The following is a 25,714-nucleotide window of genomic DNA, read 5'->3' as shown; positions in this document are numbered from 1 at the left end:
CGTACCTTTGCCCTTGGACCTTGAGAGCTTGTTTGGAGGTTCTAGCAGGGGAGCGCAGCTACTCGTATACCCTTGACCGAAGAACGGTCCTCTCCTCTATCGGGGAAGGTCGTCCTCTTCGACCGAGCGCGCAGCTTCGGGAGGGACGCACATGGAGCGGTGAGGGAGGAAGGGGACACCCGCCTAGACAGCTAGATCAGCCGAATCAACCCTGGCGATCAATGGGGTGACAGATGTCACAGCCAGATCGCCCTCACATCCACCTTTGCCCTTGGAAAACCACTTGTGATCCCTCTGTTGCCTTCCAGACCCTACACCTGCACATGATCTGTCCTCTTTTTTCTCTGACGTCACCTCCTATCTGCCTCGTTCACTCTCTGGCTCTAGGGAGGATCTTGCTGTTTCTTCAGAGTTTTTTTTTTTTTTTTTTTTTTTTTAAGATTTTATTTATTTATTTGACAGGCAGAGATTACAAGAGGCAGGCAGAGAGAGAGAAGGAGGAAGCAGGCTCCCTGCTGAGCAGAGAGCCCGATGTGGGGCTCGATCCCAGGACCCTGGGATCATGACCTGAGCCGAAGGCAGAGGCTTTAACCCACTGAGCCACCCAGGCGCCCCTCTTCAGAGTTTTTTGGGGCCTGGAATACTGGTCCCAGATTTCCATGGGGTTCATTCTCTTACTTCACCTATGTGTCTATTCAAGTGTCACCAAAATGGGGAGGTTTTTCCTATCCCCTCCTTCTAAGCACACTGCCAGCCTCTCAATCATGATCCTCTAATTTTCTTTTATCATCAGTTTCTGATGTGACAGCACATGTATATTTAGTTTTGTTGACTGTTTTATCCACTAGAATACGAACTCACCTAGGGCAGGATGTTCATCTGTATGACTGTATGCCTAGGACCTATCTCTAGAGTCCAAAGCAGATGAACTGAGGAACAGAGCAAGGAATTAAGATAAGGAATATGGCACGCAGTTACCTAAAGGACTTACAGCCCCACATTAAGGGCAATTCAGAGCCACCAGTTAGAAGGGAAAACAAGGGGCATGGAGGTATTTGAGGGCAAGTCTCAGGCTCCATAGTAGGGGGGGATAGCAATCTATATTTTTGCATAAATAACTAAATGCCTCAAATTACGAGTTGGGATTACAAAATTTCCAGTATCCTCTCTAGTTCTAAAATTGTATGGGTCTATAAAATCCTACAAGCGTCATCAATTTGGTCAAGCCTACATTCTGCATTCCAACCCACCCCTTCCTTTCTGAGTCCACTTTTCACCCCAGTTATTGGGCTCTAGCTATTGAGTTTCCTTGTGCTGCCATTTGCCTTCTAAATCATTCCTCTCCTTGACCACTCTACTGCTCCGCACAGAGATTTGTCTTGTTGCCTTGTCATCCCTTGGGGATTCCTAGAAGATCCTAAACTAGGGGGAATTCTGTCAAGAGCCGACGGACAAGACAGAATGTTTAGCAAAGGGGTAGGCTTGTCCCTTTTTTCTTTTCCACTGGAAAGAATAAGAAAAACATAATAAGGAGTCAGAGTGTTTCAATAGTGGAAACTAGGAGAAATCACGGAAGGTGTGCTCTGTACTTTCCAAAGCGCCCTGTTGGCAAGCGTGTAGAGAAGTTGGAGAGTGAAGAGCTGTCACCAGGGCCCCAGGCAAAGCTGCAGAGAAGGTCAAGCCTACATTCTGCATTCCAACCCACCCCTTCCTTTCTGAGTCCACTTTTCACCCCAGTTATTGGGCTCTAGCTATTGAGTTTCCTTGTGCTGCCATTTGCCTTCTAAATCATTCCTCTCCTTGACCACTCTACTGCTCCGCACAGAGATTTGTCTTGTTGCCTTGTCATCCAGCTAGAGTTCCCATCTCCTGGGTGCTGATAGCAGCCCAAATGATGAAAAACACTTCTAGAACAGTGACCACGAGGCCCACAGAACATCTACAGTTTGAAACAAGTGGTCCAGTGTCGTCTTCTTACATGTTCTTCTAGGACCTGAAATGGAGGGATAAAAACTGTAGTCTCAGACATGTTTTTCTGTGTACACACATACGCACCTGCGTGCACACCACCCTCCCCGCCCAACTCACACACACCCTATTTCTCTGTCAGGTTACCCTGGAGGCTAGGAGACAGCAAACAAAACCTCTCTTTGGTAGAAATCCCAAGTGTGCAGCCTCATGCATGCTTATCTCAATACCCATGGGTTTGTAGGTACAATCTTTGAGACTTTTCTAATCAGACCAGACTAGCAAATAAAGGTTTTCAGACAAAGCAATTTTCTAACCGGGGTCTTATGGCACAGACTGCAGAAAAACGTCCTCTGATTTAACACAACAGTTGAATAGTAAGACTCCCTTAGGGTCACCTTGACATGGAGCCAGAGCAGAGACCCTCATTTTCACTGCGCCATTAAAGGATTTTATCCTTAATCCAGGATCTCAGGGGTAAGTGTGAGTTCCCAATGTCCTGACAAGCAGCTGCTGATGATTCCTGCGCCCATGTAAGTGCCTACCCTGGAGAGTTTTGGGGTTACTGAGGGGTGAGGATCCTATGAAAACACTGAGCTGTTAATTTGTCTTGGAGCCCTCATAATTTGCTGTATAAATGATCAGAATGACATAATTTTGTCCCCTAAGATGGTGAAGTTTGAGAGGGGCTGTTATTAAAAAGTGAGGCCAATGTCCAGTAGGGCCAGCCCGGACACAAGCGGGAAGTAAGTTTATGCGGAGCCTGCAACAGCAACTCAAATCTAGTGCAACTGGGAGCATGAGCAGTGAACATGGGACAGCACTGTATCATTTGTCTTGGATTTAAAGTAGACCTATCGTCAGACTTTGCAGGAATAGGACCCAGGAACCTGCATTTTTTTAATGGATACCGGTGACTGTGAGGCCCAGCTAGCCTTACCGGAGATCACTTCCTCTAGGGGAGTAGACAAGGGCTGGAGGATGTATGTGCTGATCCCTAGAAAATAGGGGAAATCTCTCCAGGAGGTCTGCAAGTGGCAGACTGCCAGATGCAAGAGGTCTTGATCAGCTGTGGGGCAGGAGTGGGACAGTCTTAAGTGGATTTTTTTCTTTTTTAAGATTTTATGTATTTATTTGAGAGAGAGAGCACAAGCAGAGGAGTGGGGCAGAGGGAGAGGGAGAGAAAGAATCTCAAGCAGACCCCGGGCTGAAAGGAGAGTCTGATGTGAGGCTTGATCACAGGACCCTGGGATCATGACCTGAGCCACAGGCAGATGCTTAACTGACTAAGCCACTCAGACATTGCTATATTTTGAAATCAATATGGAATTTCTGAAAATCTAAACTCCTTTCAGACATTTCATTGGGATTGTATAGAAACAACAGGCCAATTTGGGACAACAGATATGTTAGCAATATTGAATTTTTATATCTGTGAACAAAGTTTTTTCCTGTGTTTTTAGGTCTTCAATTTCTCTCAGCAATGTTTTGTAGTTTTCAGTGTAAAAGTCTTACATGCATTTGTTCAATTTTTTCTAAGTAGTATCTTGTTCTTGATGCTATTATAAAATATTTTCAAAATTTTACTTTGCAATTATTCACTGCTAAGACATAGAAATGCAATTTATTTTTGTGTTTTGACCTTGCATACTAAGACCGTGCAAAATTCACTGATTTAAGCTTGAAATCAGGCAACATGATGCCCCAAGCTTTATTTTTCTTTTTCAACATTTCCTTAGCAATTCAGGGTCTCTTCTGGTTCCATACACATTTTAGGATTGTTTGCTCCAGCACTTTGAAAAATGCTGAGGGAATTTCGATCGGGATGGCACTGAAAGTATAGATTGCTCTAGGTGGTACAGACATTTTAACGATGTTTATTCTTCTGATCCAGGAACTTGGAATGCTCTTCCATCTTTTTGTGACTTCTTCAGTTTCTTTCATGAGTGTTCTATAGTTCCTCAAGTACAGATCCTTTACCTCTTTGGTTAGGTTTATTCCCATGTATCTTATGATTCTTGGTGCTATAGTAAATGGAATCAACTCTCCTTTTCTGAATCAATTTCCCTTTCTGTATTTTCATTGTTAGTGTATAAGAAAGAAACTGATTTCTGCACATTGAGTTTGTATCCTGACATATTACTGAATTGCTGTATGAGTTCTAGTAGTTTGGGATGGAATCTTTGGGTTTTCCATATAAAGTATCATGTCATCTGTGAAGAAACAGAGTTTGACTTCTTCTTTGCCAATCTGAACACCTTTTATTTCTCTTTGTTGTCTGATTGCTGTTGCTAGGACTTCTAATACTATGTTGAACAAGAGTGGTGAGAGTGGGCATCCTTGTCATGTTTCTGATCTCAAAGGAAAGGTGGTCAGCTTTTCCCCATTGAGGATGATATTCACTGTGGGTTTTTCATAGATAGATTTTATGAAGTTGAGTAATGTTCCCACTACCCGTATACTCTGAAGACTTTTAATCAGGAACGGATGCTGTATTTTGTCAAATGCTTTTTCTGCATCAGTTGAGAGGACCATGTGGTTCTTCTCTCTTCTCCTGTTGATTTGTTCTATCATGACTTATTTGAGAATGTTGAACCACCCTTGCATCCCAGGGATAAATCCCACCGGTCATGGCGGATAATCTTTTTAATGTACTATTGGATCCTATTAGCTAGGATCTTATTGAGAATCTTGGCATCCATATTCATCAGGGATATTAGTCTGAAATTTTCCTTTTTGATGGGGTCTTTGGGTTTGGGGATAAGGGTAATTCTGGCTTTACTACAAAGCTGTGATCACCAAGACAGCATAGTACTGGCACAAAAACAGACACACAGACCAGTGGAACAGAGAGTCCAGATATGGACCCTCAACTCTATGGTCAAATAATCTTTGACAAAATAGGAAAAAATATCCAATGGAAAAACGACAGTCTCTTCAATAAATGGTGCTGGGAAAACTGGACAGCTATGTATAGAAGAATGAAACTCGACCATTCTATTAAACCATACACAAAGATAAACTCAAAATGGAAGACCTCAATGTGAGGCAGGAAACTATCAAAATCCTAGAGGAGAAAATAGGTAGTAACCTCTTCGACATCAGCCACAGCAACTTCTTTCAAGACATGTCTCCAATAGCAAAGGAAATAAAAGCAAAAATAAACTACTGGGACTTCATCAAGAAAACAGCTTCTGCACAGCAAAGGAAACAGTCCACAAAACAAAGAGGCAACCCACAGAATTGGAGAACATATTTGCAAATGACACTATAGACAAAGGGCTGATATCCAAGATTTATAAAGAATTCCTCAAACTCAACACCCAAAATACAGATAATCACATCAAAAAATGGGCAGAAGATATGAACAGACAATCCTCCAAAGAAGACATACAAATGGCTAATAGACACATGAAAAAATGTTCATCATCATTAGCCATCAGGAAAATTCAAATCAAAACCTCACTGAGATATGACCTTGCACCAGTTAGAATGGCCAAAATTAACAGGACAGGATACAAGTGTTGGAGAGGATGTGGGGAAAGGGGAACCCTCTTCCACTGTTCGTTGGGAATGCAATTTGGTGCAGCCACTTTGGAAAACAGTGTGGAGATTCCTTAAGAAATTAAAAATAGAGCTTCCCTATGACCCTGCAATTGCACTACTGGATATTTACCCCAAAGATACAGATGTAGGGAAAAGAAGGGACATCTGTACCCCAATGTTCATAGCTGCAATGGCCACAATCACCAAACTGTGGAAAGAGCCAAGATGCCCTTCAACAGACAAATTGATAAATAAGATATGGTCCATATATACAATGGAGTATTATGCCTCCATCAGAAAGGATGAATACCCAACTTTTGTATCAACATGGATGGGACTGGAGGAGATTATGCTGAGTGAAGAAAGTCAAGCAGAGAAAGTCAATTATCATGTGGTTTCACTTACTTGTGGAGCATAACAAGTAGAATAACACGAAAGACATGGGGAGATGGAGCGGAGAAGTAAGTTGGGGGAAATCAGAGGGGGAAACAAACCATGAGAAAATGTGAACTCTTAGAAACAAACTGAGGGTTTTGGAGAGGAGGAGGTGAGGGGTTGGGTGAACCTAGTGGTGGGTATTATGGAAGGCTCGTATTGCATGGAGCACTGGGTGTGGTGCATAAACAATGAATCTCAGAACACTGTAAAAATTAAATAAAATTAATTTTTAAAAATTCACTGATTAATTCTAGTAGGTTACTTTGTAGATTCTTTAGGATTTTCTTTGTAAATCATCATGTCATCTCTGAATAATGACAACTTTATTCTTTTCCAAGTTGCAGGCACTTTATTGCTCTTGCTTGCATTAATACACTGGCCAGGAATTCCATTACAATTTAAATTATAGCGATTAGATGGCACATCCTTGCTTTATTCCTCATCTTAATCTCAAGGAAAACCATAAAAATTTTTGCCATTATGTAGAATGTACACTTTTCTAACATGCTTATCTGGTTAAAAATGTTTCTTTTTGTCCTGATGGTTAAAAGTTTTACTCACAAATGGATATTAAGTTTTGTCAAATGCTTCTACTGTATCTGTTAACATAATCATATGCTTTTCTATTTTATTGTCTTATTGTGGTATATCCTATTGAAAGATTTTAAAATTATAAAAAACAACCTTGTGGCCCTGAAATAAACCCCACTTGGTAAGTATGTATTATTCTCTGTAGTGCCAACTTCAGTTTGCTAAATTTTTATTAAAGATTTTTGGCTTCTATTTTCACAAGGAATATTTATCTACAGTTTTTTCTTTTTATGTATTTATCTGGTTTTAAAACCAGGGAAGTAAAATAAATTAGGAAATATTCTCTCCACCTTGATTTTCTGAGTTTCTATGAAATCAGCATCATTTCTGAAATGTGTGATAGAGTTAACCAGTGAAGCTATTTTTATCTGAAGTTTACCTAAAGTTTTAAAAAAATCATTAGTTCAGTTTATATGTTAGATATAGGATTCTATGATATAAATATGGTTATTCAGATTTTCTGTTTCTTATTGTGTCAATTTTGGCAATTTATGTCTTTCAAGAAATGTGTTCATTTTTTGTAAAGTTGTCAAATTTATTGTCAAAGAATTCTTCACAGTATTCTATTATCATTTTAATTGGCCATAGGATCTATAGTGAAAATGACTATTTCATTGCTAATATAGATTTTTAAAAAAATTTTTTCTTGATCAGCCTGGCATTTACCAATTTTACAAATCTTTTCCAATATCTAGATTTTCCCTCCCATAGATTTTTCTCTATGGTTTATTTTTTTTTTCATTGATTTATGGTCTTTTTTAAAATTTCAAATACATTTTTATTGATATAATTATATTTGTATTTTTTATTTTTAAAATATTTATTAGATTTCTGTTCTTATTCATTATTTTACTCCTTCTATTTACCTCGGGTTTAAATGCTTCTCTTTTTATAGCTTCTTAATGTGGAAACTTATATAAATGATTTTAAACTTCTTTTCTAATATAAGCATTAAAATCTAAACGTTTGTCACTTGGCATTGTTGCTGCTGCATTCCACAGATGCTGATATACCGTGTTTTCACTGTTTTTCTTTTCTTTTCTTTTTAAAGATTTTATTTATTTGAGAGTGAGCCAGCACAAGCAGTTGGAGTGGCAGGCAGAAGGAGAAGCAGGCTCCCCACTGCACAGGGAGCCCAATGCAGGGTTCGGTCCCAGGACCCTGAGATCATGACCTGAGCTGACGGCAGACACTTAACCAACTGAGCCACCCAGACACCCCTCACTTTAAAAGGTAAAAATAAAGCTTTTTTTCTCATTCCCTTTGTAGTTTCTTCTTTAAACAGAATATACACACACAAACATATAAGAATAAAAAGAAATGGCATTATATTCTATCTGTAACCTGCTTTCAGACTTAACAGTAAATCAAGAACACCTTTCTGATCATTTTCTGCAATATCATTTTTCATGCAATTTAGTACATTACAGATCTTTGTACAAAATTTATTTAAACTAGGCCTCTATTTTTGGATAACTTAGTTGTTCCCATTTTTTGCAGTTACATATTGTTGTGATAAATATCCTCATATAGTAGCTTTTGTGTAACTAAGAGATTTTTTCATTGTATAGTTTTCTAAAAGTGGCATTGATATATATGGGGATCCACTTTCAAGGCACTTTCCCATTTTGATACTGACTTCTTGGACCTGAGCCTGTATTTTTTGCATGGTTCATTTTTTCCTACAGAGTTGATGTGGTCTGTGGGCTGCATCAGCCCTCAGGCACAGCAATTTGGCATTCACAAAGGTGAAAAATAGTCAACTGCCAACATCCAAGATTGCAGGGGAAAGGTCTTATATCCAGCATCTGGATTTTCAGGTTCTCCTGGTTAAGTGGGAATCTGGCAACACTAAACCAACATTCCTACATGATAAGACTTAGTGGGAAAGGAGTAATTACTTTAGATAGGGCAGTCTCTTTCCATGTTGTCATAGTTCTTAGTCTGTACCTCTTGATTAGGACATGGCTTGACTCTTAGAGGATTTGGGTTCATCACCCCTGATCTGGTAGGACAGAACCTACGAGAAAGCTCACACCAGTCATATGCAGGCAAACCCTGGCTTACCAAACCATGTGACCTTTCCCAGTGCACATGACACCTCCTTGCACTTCATTCTCTAAGAAATTCTAGAGCTCCACCTGGTAACCTATCAGATTTGTCCTTCCGAAACAAAAATCTGTTCTTCGGAGTTAGAGAACAGAGATCGTCTTCTCTGTGCTTTAATACACATGAGTTTTTCTAGGCAAACATTATCTCTAATACTATGCAAATGTAATGTAGCCACATCACGGCTCTCAGATTTTCTGGGTCTTGGTTTACTGAAGATACAGCCCTCCCCTACCAGCAGTTTTTAACTCATGGCAGTTATGTTAGGATCAAATTTTGAATGTGGCATGATTGCCGTCTTTTCCCCTCCCCTAGCCAGCCAAAGAGAATTCTCTAATTACCAGATCAATCTCCCGATTATTTTTCTTCCTACAAAGAGGAATTTTTTTTTTTTTCTGCTACAGGAGAGGTAAAGTTCATATGCATGCTGAAGTGATACAGAAAATAGTGAGGACAGACAGAAAGAGGAGAATGATGTGTTGAGAACAATTTTGGGGAATTGTGAATGGAAGGGCTCTGCACTGGCACCAATGTGAGGGAGACAGGAAGAAGAAGAAAAGAGATTTGAATACATATGGTCTTTGAATCTGGATTCCCTTTATGGTTCCCAGGGAACCTAAAGAAGGGGTTTGAGTTATTGAAATTACTTTTGGTTGTAGGAAGCTGTTTTCTTGACTGCAGTTCTGTTTGGAGACCAAACTGTCTCTGGCCCGGGTTTATAAGGTTACACAGGCTTGTGGATACATATTCCTTGTTCATATCCTTCTTACATTGTGCTATGGTTATATTAATTTGCTCTTTGTGAGACACCAAGTACCGGACACCTGTTTAAACAGATTTAAGATTGTTCCTTCTGGCTGGAAGTTTTGTTGTGTACCCTCTTCAAAAAAAAAAAAAAAAGTCCAAAACAGAGACAACTGAGACATAGATTTCTGTTCTCCTTTTCTGTTTAGATTTCTGATTCTACAGTTTTCCTGAGGTGGGGAGTCCACATTAAAGGTCATAATGCTTCTGGCTCTAGGGTTGGATTTCTTAAACACATCCTCAGGTCAGCTGGAGGGCTAGAGTTTATTACTTTTTAAAAACCAAACCCCTGCCAAGTGAAAGGAGAGAAGGGCATGTTTAGATTAAAGTGCTTGATGTTCAAATTCTGTCGTTTGTTGACATTTTATTGCTCAATGCAGTTTTTTCCTATCCTTCAGGGCATTTTGCTTAATGGTTTCCCAGGAACACTGTGATGAGGCTTCAAAGCAAACCCTAGGTTTTAGCAACAATGCTCTTATTCCAGTTTATGTGAGTCACATGTCCAAAGCCTTGTACACATCTCAAATTTTTCCCATAAACACTCATGCCCAGAAAATATGGGAAACCATGTTAACAAGCCATACTCGATGTCACACACTAATATGCAAACAAACCAGGTTAATTCCAGCGTAATAGATTTTTGTGTCACTGGGAGGCAGAGGGGTATACCTACACTAGATGCTAGCTCTCCTAATGTCCTTCAACAGGATCTGTCACCAAGGGTCTGATAGAGCTGGCTGTTGGGTACAAATCTCAGTAGGAATTGGCTAGGTAGCTGTGATGCCTTCAACATTCAATTATTACAAACACACCAACAAAATGATGTACAACCCCAAGAAGTCTGTCCTTCATGATTATTTATTGCCTGGGTCAAGAGGAATATGAGCCATGTATTACCTTTAAAGTGGTTCTCATCTGACTGACCCCTATATATGCTAGCAAAACATGGCTTCCTGAGGGGATATATTTTAGTACTTTTATGGTTGAAAAATGAACTGCTGATGCTTAGACCTGGCACTTAAAGTGGTGTCTAATTTCTCTCTTCCAATGATCTCCTTCTGGAGCTGATTCTTTCTCCCTCTTTCTCTGTTTGCACTGTATTGGGTGCCTGTCATGGCCAACCAGGTCAGTCTGAATGGGAGCTTTTCTCAGAAGGCAGCCCCACTCAAATGAGTAGAAAGAAGGAGAAGAAGAGATGACTGCCATTCACTTAACTCTGTAAAGTTCCCTAGAGGTATGGTGAGCTCTCTTTCTCTGTACAGTTAAGAAACATAGTGACCCTTCTCACAAGTGCTGGCAGGTGGCCGACCTCTCAGGTCTCTCCTCAGAGTACCATGCTTTTCCTTTCCAGGTGTTTAGTACTAAAAAGCAGAGGAAATGGTGCTCTTACCTTCCAATAAGAAGATTTAATCACAGGTCATGTTGGCAGAGCCACTTCTGTGGTGATGGTTTCTACGGGTACAATCTTCCAGGAACGAACATCAGCCAGACCTGCAACGTTTAAGGAGACTGTGGGGTTTGAACTTGTGTTTTGGAAAATGCTAGTCCATGTCTGAAACTTCATCTGACAGGACTTTCTGCACTATGCATTGTGCAAGAGAAGACATTTGCAGCCCTGGTTTTTAATTTGCTTCTCTTTTGTGGGCAGAGAGACGGACCTCAATGTTATTTTAACTTTGTTTGCTCCGGGCAAGGAGATTTATTTAATTAGGTAGCCAATCCAGAAATTCTGTTGCTGCACATTTTGTGTCATACAGGCTGTGGTGTGTCTGGAAAACAGAAGGGGCATGGGAGAGGAAGCTCAGCCTTTGAAACTTGTCTAGAAGGAGGCTGAAGGATATTCAAATAAAGTATTTTTAAGGGTTCACTGGGCCGAGATGAATTCTAGCAAAATGGCGCTAGAAATCAGAGGTGTGATTTTTCTTAATTGTCATGATGTCAGTGTGGGAAGAAAGCAATGGTTCAGAATTCCCTTGGAAAGTTGCTTTTGTAGATGCAAGCAGAAAGAAGGGCTTTCCATCCTCTCCTGACCACTCTGAAACTTAAGGATAAATGGCTTCTGTTGGAGACTTATCGTGACAATCCAGCAAGGGTTGGGAATATGACATCACAGGATTTTTTTCACAGACGTGTGTGCAAATCCAGATAAACCTGGAAGTCTGCAGCCAGGATGCCAGGCATCTGTTGAGATAAGGAACAAACAGAATGGAGCTTTTCTCCTTGCAGTCTCTATAATTCTCCTCCTCACCAGGTTCTCACGCTCATGCTGTGTGAGGAACTCAGACTCATCAACTCTCAAAATAAGACGCCACCTGGGGCACCTGCCAGACTGACATCAGGGAGAAACAGAGGCTCAAGGTCGCCAGGAGAATGTCATAGGAATTAGGATGCCTGGGTTCAATCACACTTTTCAGTTGTTAGTGTTCAGAGCTGGTACCTAAATAAAGGACGGTGTCACATACCTCTGATTGGCCCCCGCCTGCCTGGGCAAGTTAGAGCTGGTCTGCCTCCCACACCAGGGTCCACAAGGTACCCAGGGATAGGTGAGCACTTTTGAAAAGCATCTAAGGGGTAAGCATATGCTATTCCTGGAAATCCACTGATGGTGGATCAAAGATCATCTTGAGAATAAAGGCTGTATCTATTCACTTCTAAAAAACAAAACAAAACAAAAAACAGCTGAGACTCTATATATCTTGCATGTGGGTTGGGAGAGGCAGCCTCCATCAGTAACATAAGGACCAGCAACTCTGCAAGTCTACCAAATATTTACTCCCTGTACCTGCAGTTTACTGCCTGTAGCAAGTTTATGAAAATTTTAAATATGTTTATGTTTAAAAATACATGTCTTTCAATAGAGGTGAATGCAAGGGAAATAAATCCTATAGAGATAAGTAATTTTAGTAATTTGCTTATGTGTTCTTGGTGCTAATTAACCTACATAGGGAGACAGATGATGTGAAGGAGAAACTGGAGGTGAGGGAAGGGAGTGTGAGTTAGTCACCTGTGAAAACAAGATTAGATTTTTTTAAAAGAGTTTATTTATTTATTTATTTCAGAGAAGGAGAGAGAGAGAGAGAGAGAGAGTGTGTGTGTGTGTGTGTGTGTGTGATCGTGCGAGTGAGCAGGGGGAGAAGCAGAGACTGAAGGGGAGGGAGAATCTTAAGCAAACTCCATGCCCATAACTCAGAGCTTGATCTTAGGACCACACGATCATGACCTGAGCTGAAATCACGAGTCAGACACTGAACCAACTGAGCCACCCAGGTGCCTCTGAAAAACAAGATTCTTTGAGCAACGAGCAATAGAAGTGAAAAGAACCACCAAAAATCACTGGGGAGAGGAGCTTTATGTAAAACAAAAGTTCTCTTCCCCTCTCATAAACTCTAATTTTCTTCAAACTCAGATATCACGCTCTACCTGTGTAGTAGGATGAGTTTTCCTCCATCATATACCACCTCTCTCTGCCCCACTGGCCCCACTCTTTCTCCCACCTAGCCAAGACCTTGTCCTTCTGTCTGGATCTTATGGGGCCTAAAGAACAGAATATGGCTTTTTGTGATGTAACTCAAGTTATGGAAGGAAATCAGGACGTAAGTTACGGGCAACATCCATAGTAGCACCATTCATCTTTGCTATGGGAAGACCTGTTGCCCTACCTACCTCCAACTGTAAGGTCCTAGGCCCCATCCTCACCTCCCCTTGCCTAGTGGGGCAAAGAGAGGAAGATAGCCCATGCTGAGTGCTGCAGCCAAGAGGAAACTGAACTTGGGATGGAGTACAAGGCGAAGTAAAAGGAGGAAGACATAGGAGGAAGGTCAAGGAGTTTGTCCCTTAAGGTCATCTGAGAAGCAGCCACCAAAATGGGATTAGATGTGCAAGAGGTTCCTTGAGGAACATGACTATCTGAAAAATAAAGGGGGAGGGTAAACCTTCAGACTGGGGTGCAGGGCTGACACAGGGGAAGGAAAGAGGGAAGGGCAGAGGGGAATCATACAGGAACTCTCAGAATATGCCATATTGTGGAGAAAATGGTGCCAAGATAAAGGGGTGTCCCAGGCCACCACCATCCCTTAGAAGAGTCCCCCAGCTAATACCCCTGCTGTGTTCATTGTCCAAGAAAACCTGGGGAGAAGTGTGGCCCTGGGGTGAGCACCACAATGAAGTGGGAGGTGCGTCCCATAGAATCTTCTCCTGAAGACAGCTCAGCAAGACTAACTTCACAGCCACAAGGAGGGACCCATGGTGCCGACACAGGCAAGGTCATGGTGAAGGTTCTAAGGGTCTAGGACCATGGCCCTGCATCTGGGCTAGAGCAAGAAGACAAGTGGGATTATACAGAGGACTCACTTCTCAATCTCTGCTCACTTGTTTATGGGTGAGAAAACCCTGCTTGGTCAAGTTCAGGGCAGACTGAACATTATACGAGATTCTCAGAGTTGGACCAGTCCAACTACTACCAATTGTAGGCTACCAGTCCTGTGGATACGTGATGTTGTGTGCAGATCTGGGAGGCTCCTTTTTATAATAGCATTACCTGGGGACTGGGGTAGCCAACCGCTGTACCTGAGTTCATATGTCTGCCTTTATTAAATGCAGACCTTACAGGACACCTGCCTGGCCTCAGCCAAAGTCAAAGGGATTCCTCCCTCCTCTCAACAACACTGTCTCCTAAGCCCCCACCCCCATATTATATCTGTCTTGCACTTTACATATGTGCCTCTATGACTTGTCCCATCCTTGAAAGATAACGCACAATTTGAAGCTAACTATTGTCTTATACTTTGAATCAGTATTCTCTTGCATACATAGTTGTTTTGGGTTTTCACATCAGGTAAATAACGGGAATGAGCAGTCAGTGGGGTAAGTGGGGGAAAAAAAACCCAAAGAAACATATGTATTTCAGCCTATTTACTTTTCAGGATTAGCAGTCACTTATAATAGAAGACTCAGATGTATTTCAACCAAGAAAAAGAATCAATATATGCAATGTTGTCAATTTTTATGATGCTATCTGTCATATATTTTTATTTAAAAAAACAAAGTATGAGGAAATAAGGACAAAGAAAGAAGGTGAAGTTGGCCTGGGTACAGCTACAAAAAAATGAAGCTAAGGATTGCTACTGAGATTGAATACAAACCTTACTCTTGACCTTTTCCTGGCAGGCAAGACAAAAAGGAAAACACAAGTTATATAAGGTTCTTATTAGCTAGTAAAAAGAAGCATGCCAGCTTTTCTGTACAAGCAGATTATTTTTCCCCCCTAGCACTAACTTTAAGAATTTCTTTTATGGTCCCTTATAAAGCCATTGACTTTTAAAATATAAAAGTTATATTTATAAAAATATAAAATATACGATGGTTTCAATTTTATAAAAAAAAAACCAACCTTAAAAAATAATAGAAACTTCTTTTTTCTGTATGGTCATTTCTTATATTGATTTTTGATAAATGTCATAGTTCAGAGATGGCATTTCTTTGGGGATTTAGGATGGAGTTCAGCCTCCAGCAGGGAAATGAAGTTGAAGGATGATGTCTGGGCCTGTACCCTGTAGAAGGGACCCTGGGAATGGTGGGATCCAGTTTGTAATGCCCACGGGCTAAGTAGCAATATGAGATTATTAGCAAACAAATGAAGTTGTATTAAAAGAGAATATTTTATCAAGATCAGAAGCTTTTGCACAGCAAAGGAAACAGTTAACAAAATCAAAAGACAACTGACAGAATGGGAGAAGATATTTGCAAACAACCTATCAGATAAAGGGCTAGTGGCCAAAATCTATAAAGAACTTATCAAACTCAACACCCAAAGAACAAAGAATCCAATCAAGAAATGGGCAGAAGACATGAACAGACATTTCTGCAAAGAAGACAAACAGATGGCCAACAGACACATGAAAAAGTGCTCCATATCACTCAGCATCAGGGAAGTACAAATAAAAACCACAATGAGATACCACCTCACACCAGTCAGAATGGCTAAAATCAACAAGTCAGGAAATGACAGATGCTGGCGAGGATCCTGAGAAAGGGGAACCCTCCTACACTGTTGGTGGGAATGCAAGTTGGTGCAACCACTCTGGAAAACAGCATGGAGGTTCCTCAAAATGCTGAAAATAGAACTACCCTATGACCCAGCAATTGCACTACTAGGTATTTACCCTCAAGATACAAATGTAGTGATCCGAAGGGGCACGTGCACCCGAATGTTTATAGCAGCAATGTCCACAATAGCCAAACTATGGAAAGAACCTAGATGTCCATCAACAGATGAATGGATCAAGAAGATGTGGCATATATACACAATGGAATACTATACAGCCATCAAAAGAAATGAAATCTTGCCATTTGCGACAACATGGATGGAACTAGAGCGTATCATGCTTAGCGAAATAAGTCAAGCAGAGAAAGACAACTATCATATGATCTCCCTGATATGAGGAAGTGGTGATGCAATGTGGGGAGTTAGGGGGGTAGGAGAAGAAACTAGATGGGATCGGGAGGGAGACAAACCATAAGTGACTCTTAATCTCACAAAACAAACTGAGGGTTGCTGGAAAGATGGGGGTTGGGAGAAGGGTGGTGGGGTTATGGACATTGAGGAGGGTATGTGCTATGGTGAGTGCTGTGAAGTGTGTAAACCTGGTGATTCATATACCTGTACCCCTAGGGATAAAAATATATGTTTATAAAATTTTTTTTAAAAATGTAAAAAAAAAAAAAAGAGAGAGAGAATATAACCTTGGCTGTATTCTTTTTTAATTTGGCCCAACAGCTGGGTCCCAACAGTTAGATCTCAATTTGACACTGGGCCTTTATCGTAATAAATTCCATACACGTGCAATGATCTAAAATTGACCCTGCTAAGACCCAAACAAGCGTTCCCAAGGAAAAATCCTCTGGTTTACCCATCCACTGAAGCACGAGACACAATGAAAGGAGCTGCTATTGTATTCTGAGATTCCCCGACACGGACCTAGGCTAATGTGCTCTCAAAGCTCCCCGGGGAGACAAATCTGACTGGAGATTAGAGTGTAGGAAGGTTACTAACAGATGGCTCCCGGGGTCAGTTCCTGAGGAAGACAAGAGGAGGGGAGCGGAGCAGAAGGGAGGCAGAGGAGGGGCGCAAGACAAAGTGGAGGAGGAAGTGAAGTGAAAGCCAGCAGGGACACTGGGCCGGGGGTGCCTTTCTGGAGGTGCCTCTCGTTGGGGGAGGGGCTGGGACCCTCGACCCCACCACTCACTGGATCCAAGCTGTCCTTCTGAGGCGATGTCCTCAGGAGTATTCCCTGAGGAAGCTACCACGTCAGGGCCCTGGGCCAGCCGCCGCCAATGAGGGGGGCTATGTCCCAGACTTTTGAAGGTGGTCCCTCACAACAGATCGGGGATTTTTCTAGGCCCCATGTCCCGAACTAGCAGAACACACTTTACTCCTGAAGCATGACTAAAATAATCTCCCAGACCTCCCGGTCTTTGTGACATGCGGCTTTATTCCCAGAGCCTGGATGGATGCGCTTTCTTCTGTAGGATGAGCCCCCCTGCCCCGTTCGGTTTTCTCTTCGGCCGCTCCAATCCGAGGGCGGCTACAACAAGGGACCTTATCTGACTCACTTCCGGAATTTGGAGGGACGGTCCATAAGCCTGCGCAGCGGCTCATGAGCTGGGTTCTTTCTCTTCTCTTCGAGTCCCTTTGTGGTAGGTCACTTCCGGGTTTCTGGCTGCAGGAGTCACTGCTGTGTCCCAGAGCGGAAAGCACGCGCAGCAAACCAGGAAGGCCAGGCACGCTTCCTCCTCCCTAACACTTCCGGAAGCGCTGTAAGAGCGCTACCGGCTTCCCATTGGCCAGAGCCGAGTCACGTGACTGTACCTAGTTTCCGGGACTCTTAGGAAAGTCTTTTTATCTGAGGACATTTAGCTGGCTGCACTTAATTGGGAACAAAGAGAGAAAGGCTGTTGACTGATAAGACAACCAGCACGGCCGGGCACGAGTCATAGAAATGAAATCCTTCCTCCCTTGCTCCTCATGGGCTGAAGGACGGCATGAAACAGACGCCATAGAAAGAAAACAAATACAGTTATAAAATATTCATGCGACTAGGGGCGCAGCATCATAACAGAGAGCTCTGCTTTCCAGATTTCTCCTGTTGAACTCAGACTCTCCACATTTCATCAAGAGCAATATGCATTCATTACCCCAGATTTATGCTTGCCTTTCTGCCCCTTGGGACAGAGCTGTGCACGTGGTAGTCATTCGCGGTGTGTGTGTTCGTGTGTGTCTGTGTGGGTGTGTTGTGTAAACAAAGGAGCGTCTTTGGCGTACAATATAGCACTGCACTGTGTCCTCACGTCATAAAATCATGAAGTCGTGTGTCCTGGTGGCATATATGGGAAGCCCTGCAGTGGTGGTTGAGGAGTGGTTCTGGGATGGGTTTCAGTCTTTGCTTGGCTGTGCTTTTGTCTTCCTTTTGCCCCTGCCAGATGGGTAGCTTTCCGATGATTTGATTTCATACAACAGACTTTAGAGAACTTTGAAAACAATGGAAAAGCGACCCCCAGTATGGTTTAAAAAGTGCAATGGCCCAATCCTTTCTTGAAAAATTATGATTTCTTCTACCCCTCCCATCCAGAAAAGAAGCCTCAGTTTCTATAATTATATGATTTTGAACTTTCTGCATATGAAATTCTAGTATGGAGTAGGATTTCCATATATACACATTAAACTTATGGATACTGCTTAGCGAAACAGAAGAATGTGACACTGCCAGTGGTATTTCCTGAAAACACCTAATACCCTCTTTATATTTAGACCTAGGTGCAGGGGCTCATCATTCTTCCCCTTTCTTTGAGGAAGGGTTTTTTTCTGTCAAACTGTCTTCTCAAACATTATTCTGATAGACGGTTCACAGCCTCACAAAATTAGAAATAGGGCCCACGGTGAATGTCACATGATTCTGAGTTTCTGATATGCTCCCAGCTGATGCCCATACTAATGTTCTCTGGCCACACCTTCATGATTGGAATTGTGGGGAAAGTTTTTACAAATACTTCTCTCTGGGTTCTACCCAGAGAGTTAGATTTATTATAGGTTTGGTGTGGGCATCAGGTTTTTAAATTTTTTTTTAGCAGGGAGGGAAGGCAAAGGAAGAGGGAAAATCCCAATCAGACTCTGCACTGAACACAGAGCCCAACGTGGGGCTTGACCCCGTGACCAGGAGATCACGCCTGAGCTGAAATTGAGAGTCAGATGCTTAACTGACAGAGCCACCCAGATGTCCCTGGACATCAGTTTTTTAAAAGCTACCCCAGATGATTCTAATGTATAGCAATATTTGAGAACCATAAGCTCTGAACCAATTACTTTTCCCCATGTGTCCATGTGTCCCTTACATATCCTTGTGCGCCCCCACCATGGTTAATACCAACTTCTGGGGGGTTTTATTCCAAGACAGTGCCTAGCATGGGGCCCCATTCTTGGTATGGGCTCAATCAGAGTCTGATGACCACATCAGCATATAGAAAGATGCCGTTCTATTCACATGCTGTGGCAAGAAGGAAGAGAGAATTTACTTTGCATTGTAAATATGGGTTCAGCACACTTCATACTCACTGCAGTTCCTTTGCCAGGCTTCTTCCAAGGAAAGCCCATAAAAGGGGTTTTCCAGATCTTGGGAACCTAGGCAGACAAAGGGGGAAAATGGAGAGCAGAGATGTCAGCAGAGGAAAGAGAGGAAGGGAAGGAAGGACAGAGAGAAAAAGAGGAGGAGGGAGAAGCGATGGAAGAAGAATGGGGAAGAAAGAAGAAGAAACTAAGATGGATATAAGGGTAGCAGAAGTTGAAAAACACTAACAAAAATTGCTGATAGATACTTACTAATCACCATCTCTGAGAGACATCAGAGGTTCTTGTGGAGCTCAAAGAATGTAGGATCTCATTAGGAGACAGGAATCAGGCACTCAAAAAGTTACACTGAACTATGCAATGGAGAATAAAGGGAAATAAAACTGGAGATAACATGGGACTTATAGAGAGACCCATCAACAAATGAGAGTTCCAAGGCAATAGATAGCATGAACTCCATTTTCATGTGGGGAAATGGTATTAACTCCGTTGCTATGGATTCCTTATTCTTACTTGGCTTTATTAGCTTAACTCAGATTATGTACATAGGTGGCTCCTGGAGAGATAACATTTAACCCATTCCATTATCAGGGGGTCTTTTGGGGTATTATTTAAATATTTTGTAGTTATTTCCTCAAGCCTATACCATCCAGTATGTTGCCTGCAAATATTCTGAGAAAAAAATTAATTTCAATATTTACTTGAAGATAGATACCTTTGAGAGTCCTCATCCCACTCCTAACCCCACGATGCCCATCTAGAAGTTTCTTCTTAGAGTTGAGGTCATGGTACTAATGTTTTATGAGACTACGGAATGGGCATTCAATCCATTCAAAGTGGTGAAGGTTTGGTATCTTGTTATCTTTTCTAAGAAACGTTCTTAATTTGATGGGTTGAACTTCGGCAAAATGAGTCCCTTTAGTGACATAAAAGCAGCCAGTCTTTAAAAGACGCTGACAGATGCTGAGAGAGTTTTTTACAGTGGGGCTGAGTTTCCAGCTCTGCTGCATGTAATTAGGCAGGCAGATAGAGCTTCACTCATTTTACTAGCCCAGTGGGAGGGAGAGGGGGCGGGGGGCCCCAAAGTTCCGCTAACTTCAAGGAAACACTCTCTCTTTCTTTAACATGTGTGTCTCCATTTCTGTGAAGAAATAAGTCTGTGTTTCATTTTATAAATTCTGCACACAACTGAGCTTGTGGTAAGGAACACATCATTTCTATTTATTTCAAGCAAGCGTAATTTATCCATTTCATAAAGAACTTGGATGGTAAAGATGGTATACATGTGTGATTTAAGGATCAGCATTTTTAGTGTGCTAACAACATCAATAAACACAGAATGCATTATGTCGGCAGTTTGGCTCATCTGAATCTACTTGATTTTCCTATTTTGCCTTTTTTTTTAATTTAATCTTTGGTCTTCAGGGTTTAATACTCTGGTGTCTGAAGTGCTTGTGTCCATAAACAATTGAATTGCCAGTTTTCTTGGTCAAGGTAGCATCTCTTGTTTTCAAACTCTTGGTTTTCTCTGCTACATTTAATTGGGAACTCTGTGTCTGGCTCATAAAAGTCTCTACAGAATGTTCCCCCCTTCAACTTTTAAGTTTAAAAACCCAGTCTGTCTAAGAACAAAGCTGGGGCTTCTGGGGAACAGAAAGAGAATTCTCTGGGTCCCTTTCCCTTGCAAGCCCCATTCTAGAATGAAATCCAAAACTTGGCTCATGTGTACCAAGCAGAAATCACGAGAATCTTCACATGTGCTGGCCATATATTCTATATTAGAATTGCAAACCTAGGACCCCACAATAAAATGTGAAGAAGCAGAGAGGATCCCTGAGGCCAAGGGGCCAAAATCAGAATAGGGACTCTCATTTGAGGAAAAAAAACACATGAGCAACTCAGAGCTATGAAGGACACTAGGCTATAATGACAAGAACTCAGAGGACCCAAGCAACGACAGAACTATTTGGTTGAATTCCTAGACATGTTGCTCTGTAGGTCGGAAGGAACTCACCTCCTAGATGTGCATGCAGGCCAGTCTTGCCCTTTTCCAGGTTGATTGAGGATGCAGTGTTTCTTCCCCAAGACCCATCCAGAAGTAGAGCCAACACAACTCAGGATCCCTGTGTACTAGTCCAGTGGGAATAATGAGCAAAGCTGGGCCAGAGCCAAGTCTGCTGTTTACAAGTTGTATTACTTTGGACGTAGGACTGAAAGCTTTCTGAACTTTAATTTGCTAAGCTATAAATTGGTTGTAGGAATATAACTATGTAAGTGTGACTGGTACCTAAAAGGTCCTTCTTCTATACCTCATTGCATCTTGTCAAGCCCAAGTTTGTCAGGCCAGGTTTGTTACCCATATATCTAAGATTACCTCCTAACTTAGTACCTTGGCTTCTTGTGTCAACCAAGATACAGAATGGCCCATATCTGATGGCTGGAACACTGCTCGTAACTGTAAATAACATATAGGGCTCCCTGCTACTGGGAAGCACACACTCAACTTCCAGACTAAAATTTGACAGGCCTCTTATGGGCCATGCCAACACTTTGAAAATAAAACTCTTGAAGTTGCAGCAGAAATATATTTTTACATGATAGGACGAAACCATCTGGAACTTACTGCTTACATGGACTGAAAGAGCTGTATCAACAATAGGGTTGTTATAAACTCAGGCTCCACACTGTCTCCTAAAGGGATTAGACAGGTCTCATAATGTGTTCTAGACAGAAAAAGTGACCCAAGCAGGGGCTGAATCCTTAGCTGTCATTAGTATTTTCCCATGTCAACGCTGGGATTTGAGAAGACAGAAGGAATTGACTTACTTTATATACTTGTCTGATCCTTTAGTACTTAATGAAAACTAGAATGTTTTATTTCACCCCTATGGGAAAATAGCTAAAACAGGCAGTTTGTTCCTGAAATAAAATATCAGCAATCAAAATACTCTCAAGGTCCCTTAGAAAGCAGAACATCACAGGCTTATTACAAAATAGGTGCCCCAAGCTTCTAGGTGCTGTTAACATTGTTTTATTTCCTTTATACAAAAAGTAGAAATGACAGGAAAAAAAAAAAAAAACGCCCTTGACAGAAAACAATACCACTGACCTGGTCTCACTGAGGAGCTGAGCCCAAACTGCCCATTTTACTAGGAAAGTTCAGTCAACATTAGCAAACACTCATGCAACTGATGAAAGACAAGATGGGGCCAGTGGCTTGGTGGATGTGCCAATCCAATCTTAAAAAACATACATTGGCCCAATCATGCTTTTAAATGGCATCTCTTGAGAAACAAGTTATATATACAAATATCACCCCAAAATGTGTATTATATAGTCTACCACTATAAATTTAAGGCATCCTGATATTGTTCTTCTGCTGGTGAGGCATTTTTCTCATGATTCTATTTCCACAGTGGATAGTCCAGAAATTTCCAATAGTGTCCAAAGGGCAGCAATGAGAGAGAAGAAAAAAGCGATTTACAAGAAGAGTTCTTTTGACTCTGGCTCAGCATTGTGCTTTATGCTGTAGGATTTCTTCATTTTTCTATTGATGTCATTATGCCTAAGCAGAAGAAAAACCATAAAGGCCAGAATTAGATAAAACTATGGTCAAGTTACAAGACAACACCACTAAAACAACTTACCAAAAATGGAAATTATCCTCATACAAACCACACTGAAGAACACTTTATTCTACTAGGCAAATTATTCTTTTCATATAAACCACTCTTTAAACAATAAAAAACTACAGTCATGTAATAACACACACTTGGCAAACACTTTTTAATTTGGTTCTGGAAGTTATTTCTCAATCATCCTGACTGGAATCCAGGCAAGATTCTAGTCAAGTGAATTTTATAAAATTCATGTCAAAGTCACGTCAAATCAAATAGTAAGTATAGTAATGCTGGTTGAGTGGAAATGAGATGTTTATATTTTATTGACATGGATTCATTGGTGACATCTTTAATGTCCAATAAGCTTGAGTCCTAATTATTCAAAGAAGATGCTTATTTGGTGGTGTGATTACGGCTGGAAGACAATGAGTAGGAAAGTCTAGGGAAAAAAGAAAAAAAGACCAGGAAAAAGTAATGCTGTTCTTCACCCCCACCCCACCCCACCCCCCATATTTGATACCTAGTAAGCCTATGGAAAGAAGTACAAGCTTAAGCCTTGAACAGTCATGCTTTGTAAGTGAATTTCCCTCTAGGTGGACACATTTGTTCACATTCTGGGTATAAAAATCTTCTGAGAGGAGTCACCTTCTGAAGGTGGGTGAGTCTACATATTAATAAATTCCTTCTTGTTGCTACATTAGACAAAAACAAAGTGTTTCCAGTAATGCTACTTGCTAACACGAGGACATATTTGGATGGGGAGCTTCAAGTGGAGTGTTATGGCCTCAAAATCATGCTTGCTTGCAAAGACTGTGTAGACTATTTTCAGTGTTCCAGGAAGTATTTGATCCTCATCAACACCTGAAAGTTCTAATTCTTACTTTATTTATTCCTCTGAATAGAAATTTATTAATTTTTTAAAAAGATTTTACTTTTAAGTAATCTCTACACCCAACGTGGGGCTCGAGCTTACAACCCTGAGATTAAGAGTTGCAAGCTTTACTGACCAAGCCAGCCAAGTGCCCTGAGTAGAACTTTAGAGATTGTCTATGGGCAATAAAGGGAAGAAAGGGAAAGAAAAACTTGATTGGTAAAAAGATGCTCTAAGGACTTCCAATTAAACATGGTGGATTAAACACACACATTCATCACCCCATTCTCACAAAACAACACTAAAAAAGGAAAGTAAAGAAATAAGAAAGGAATAAACCTAAACAAATAAGGGAAGTGAGAGGGGATGATAATACACAAAATACCAACACTATTTCAGAAACAGGAAGGTCGAAGGGCCTGTGGAGCTGATTCAGCTGAGCAGAAGATGCAGAAATCTAAGCCCATGGGCAGGGAACCCAGCAAACTGATCTATGCTGCAAGATGCAGAAACCAAAAGCACCATGTATTTCTGGAAGTGACAGTGGGTGCTGAATGGGTGCTAAAAATGGGAAGATTATTGGGAAAAAATTTTTTAAAAGATTTTATTTATTTGACACAGAGAGAGATCACAAGCAGGCACAGAGAGAGAGGGAGAAGCAGGTTCCCCACTGAGCAGAGAGCCTGATGTGGGGCTCGATCCCAGGACCTGGAGATCATGACCTGAGCCAAAGGCAGAGGCTCAACCCACTGAGCCACCCAGGTACCCCAGATTATTGGAAAAATTTTTGGAAGTAGCAAGTCAGATCCCAGATTATCTCTCTGACCCAGTGTAGCTGGGTAACTGTTTCTTTCCCACTGTGAAAAAGACTGGAGGTTACAATTTGCAAGGTGCGAACCAGACAGAATTCAGCTAAAGGGGGCAGAACCCATGAGATTAAATGAAAGTCTCCCTAAGTGAGAATATGATTCTCAACCCATCTCCTATTAGTCTGACTCATGAATTTTTGGCACTCAGGCTAGGGGCACTAGCAGGAGACTGGAGTTTCCTTAACTTGAGAAATGAACTGGCCAAGAGAACAGACTTACAAATACTAGTAGGGACTTTCCCAACAGAAGAGCCTAGTCCTCACCAGTTGATGTGAAGCAACACTGACCAGTCAACAAGCCTCACCCATTAAGTCAGAACCTCCACTCAGCTTTAGTGAATATAAATGAGTCAGAGATCATTAGATATTTGAGGAAAGTGCTACTATGAAAGACAGAACCAAAATCAACAGAAACGGAAGTCAAAGTGACTAGAGATAACATACGGAGCCAATGAGAGCTTTAAAATCTTTAACAAGGAAAGAAACACTGGGAAAATGTCTGTAATTCATACCATAAAGGGTTAGTCTTTCTAATATGCAATATAGAAAGAGCTGCTATAAGTCAAAAAGAAGAAGGCCGAAATCTCAATAAAATGAAGGATTAAAAATAGTACCTTCATACAGTAAAATCATATCAATGTAAATACCTTTTACTGCAAATACTTACTGCAATACTTTTTACTGCAAAAAGGAGGAAAAGAAAAAAACATATACATTTATATTTGTCTGTAAAATTCACATGTATAATGCTACAATAAGGAAACAAAGAGAAAACCAACAAGGTACTTTTAGAAATTAACACTATTATAGCAAAAATAAAAAATTAGAAGGTTGGAAGGTACAGGTTAGTTCTTTCCTAAAAAAAATAAAAAAGCAAAAGTTCTTTCCTAAAAGAATGACAAAAGACAAAAGTATGGATAAAGATAGAAAACTAGTTAGCAAATCTGAGGATCGATTCAGTGTGCCCAACATTACAATCGTATGATTTCCAGAAAGAGTGAACAGAGAAATTGCAATGGACAAAAATTTCAAAGAAATTGTACAAAAAAATTTCCCAGAACTGAAACATATAGGCTTCCAGACTGAAAAGGCCTGCTGCGTGCCCACATGTCAGGAATGTTAATGGCATCATGACAAAGCATCAATAAATCAAAATACTGGGGATAAAGAGAAAATCACAATAGCTTCCAAGGGATTTGCAATTTGAGAGGAATGGAACTTTGCAACAGGCACACTGGAAGCAAGAGGAAAATGAAATGTGTTAGAGATTCTGAGGAGAA

General features: G+C 41.1%; 1 protein-coding gene and 1 long non-coding RNA gene across 6 annotated transcripts in view; both read right to left on the bottom strand.

Moving 5' to 3' along the window:
* Nucleotides 1–1,444: 1,444 nt before the first annotated feature.
* LOC309862375 lies at nt 1,445–17,229 on the bottom strand. The gene is made up of 3 exons (XR_014310488.1): nt 17,068–17,229; nt 10,847–10,947; nt 1,445–1,993 (listed from the first exon to the last, which is right to left on the bottom strand). It is a non-coding gene; the product is annotated as an uncharacterized lncRNA (long non-coding RNA).
* A 4,861-nt stretch (nt 17,230–22,090) lies between these two features.
* Nucleotides 22,091–25,714, bottom strand: part of SNCAIP (synuclein alpha interacting protein) — a 157,054-nt gene continuing 153,430 nt past the window's right edge. For all 5 annotated transcript variants that reach the window (XM_082724878.1, XM_082724880.1, XM_082724877.1 and 2 more), the window contains one exon: nt 22,091–22,640. In XM_082724878.1, the coding sequence (XP_082581004.1) occupies nt 22,556–22,640 (85 nt within the window). In that variant the 3' untranslated portion in view covers nt 22,091–22,555. The remainder of the gene's footprint in view (nt 22,641–25,714) is intronic.

This window comes from Mustela nivalis (assembly GCF_964662115.1).
Source record: "Mustela nivalis genome assembly, chromosome: 3".
Taxonomy (NCBI): Eukaryota; Metazoa; Chordata; class Mammalia; order Carnivora; family Mustelidae; genus Mustela; species Mustela nivalis.
This window is presented reverse-complemented; position numbering and strand designations above follow the sequence as displayed.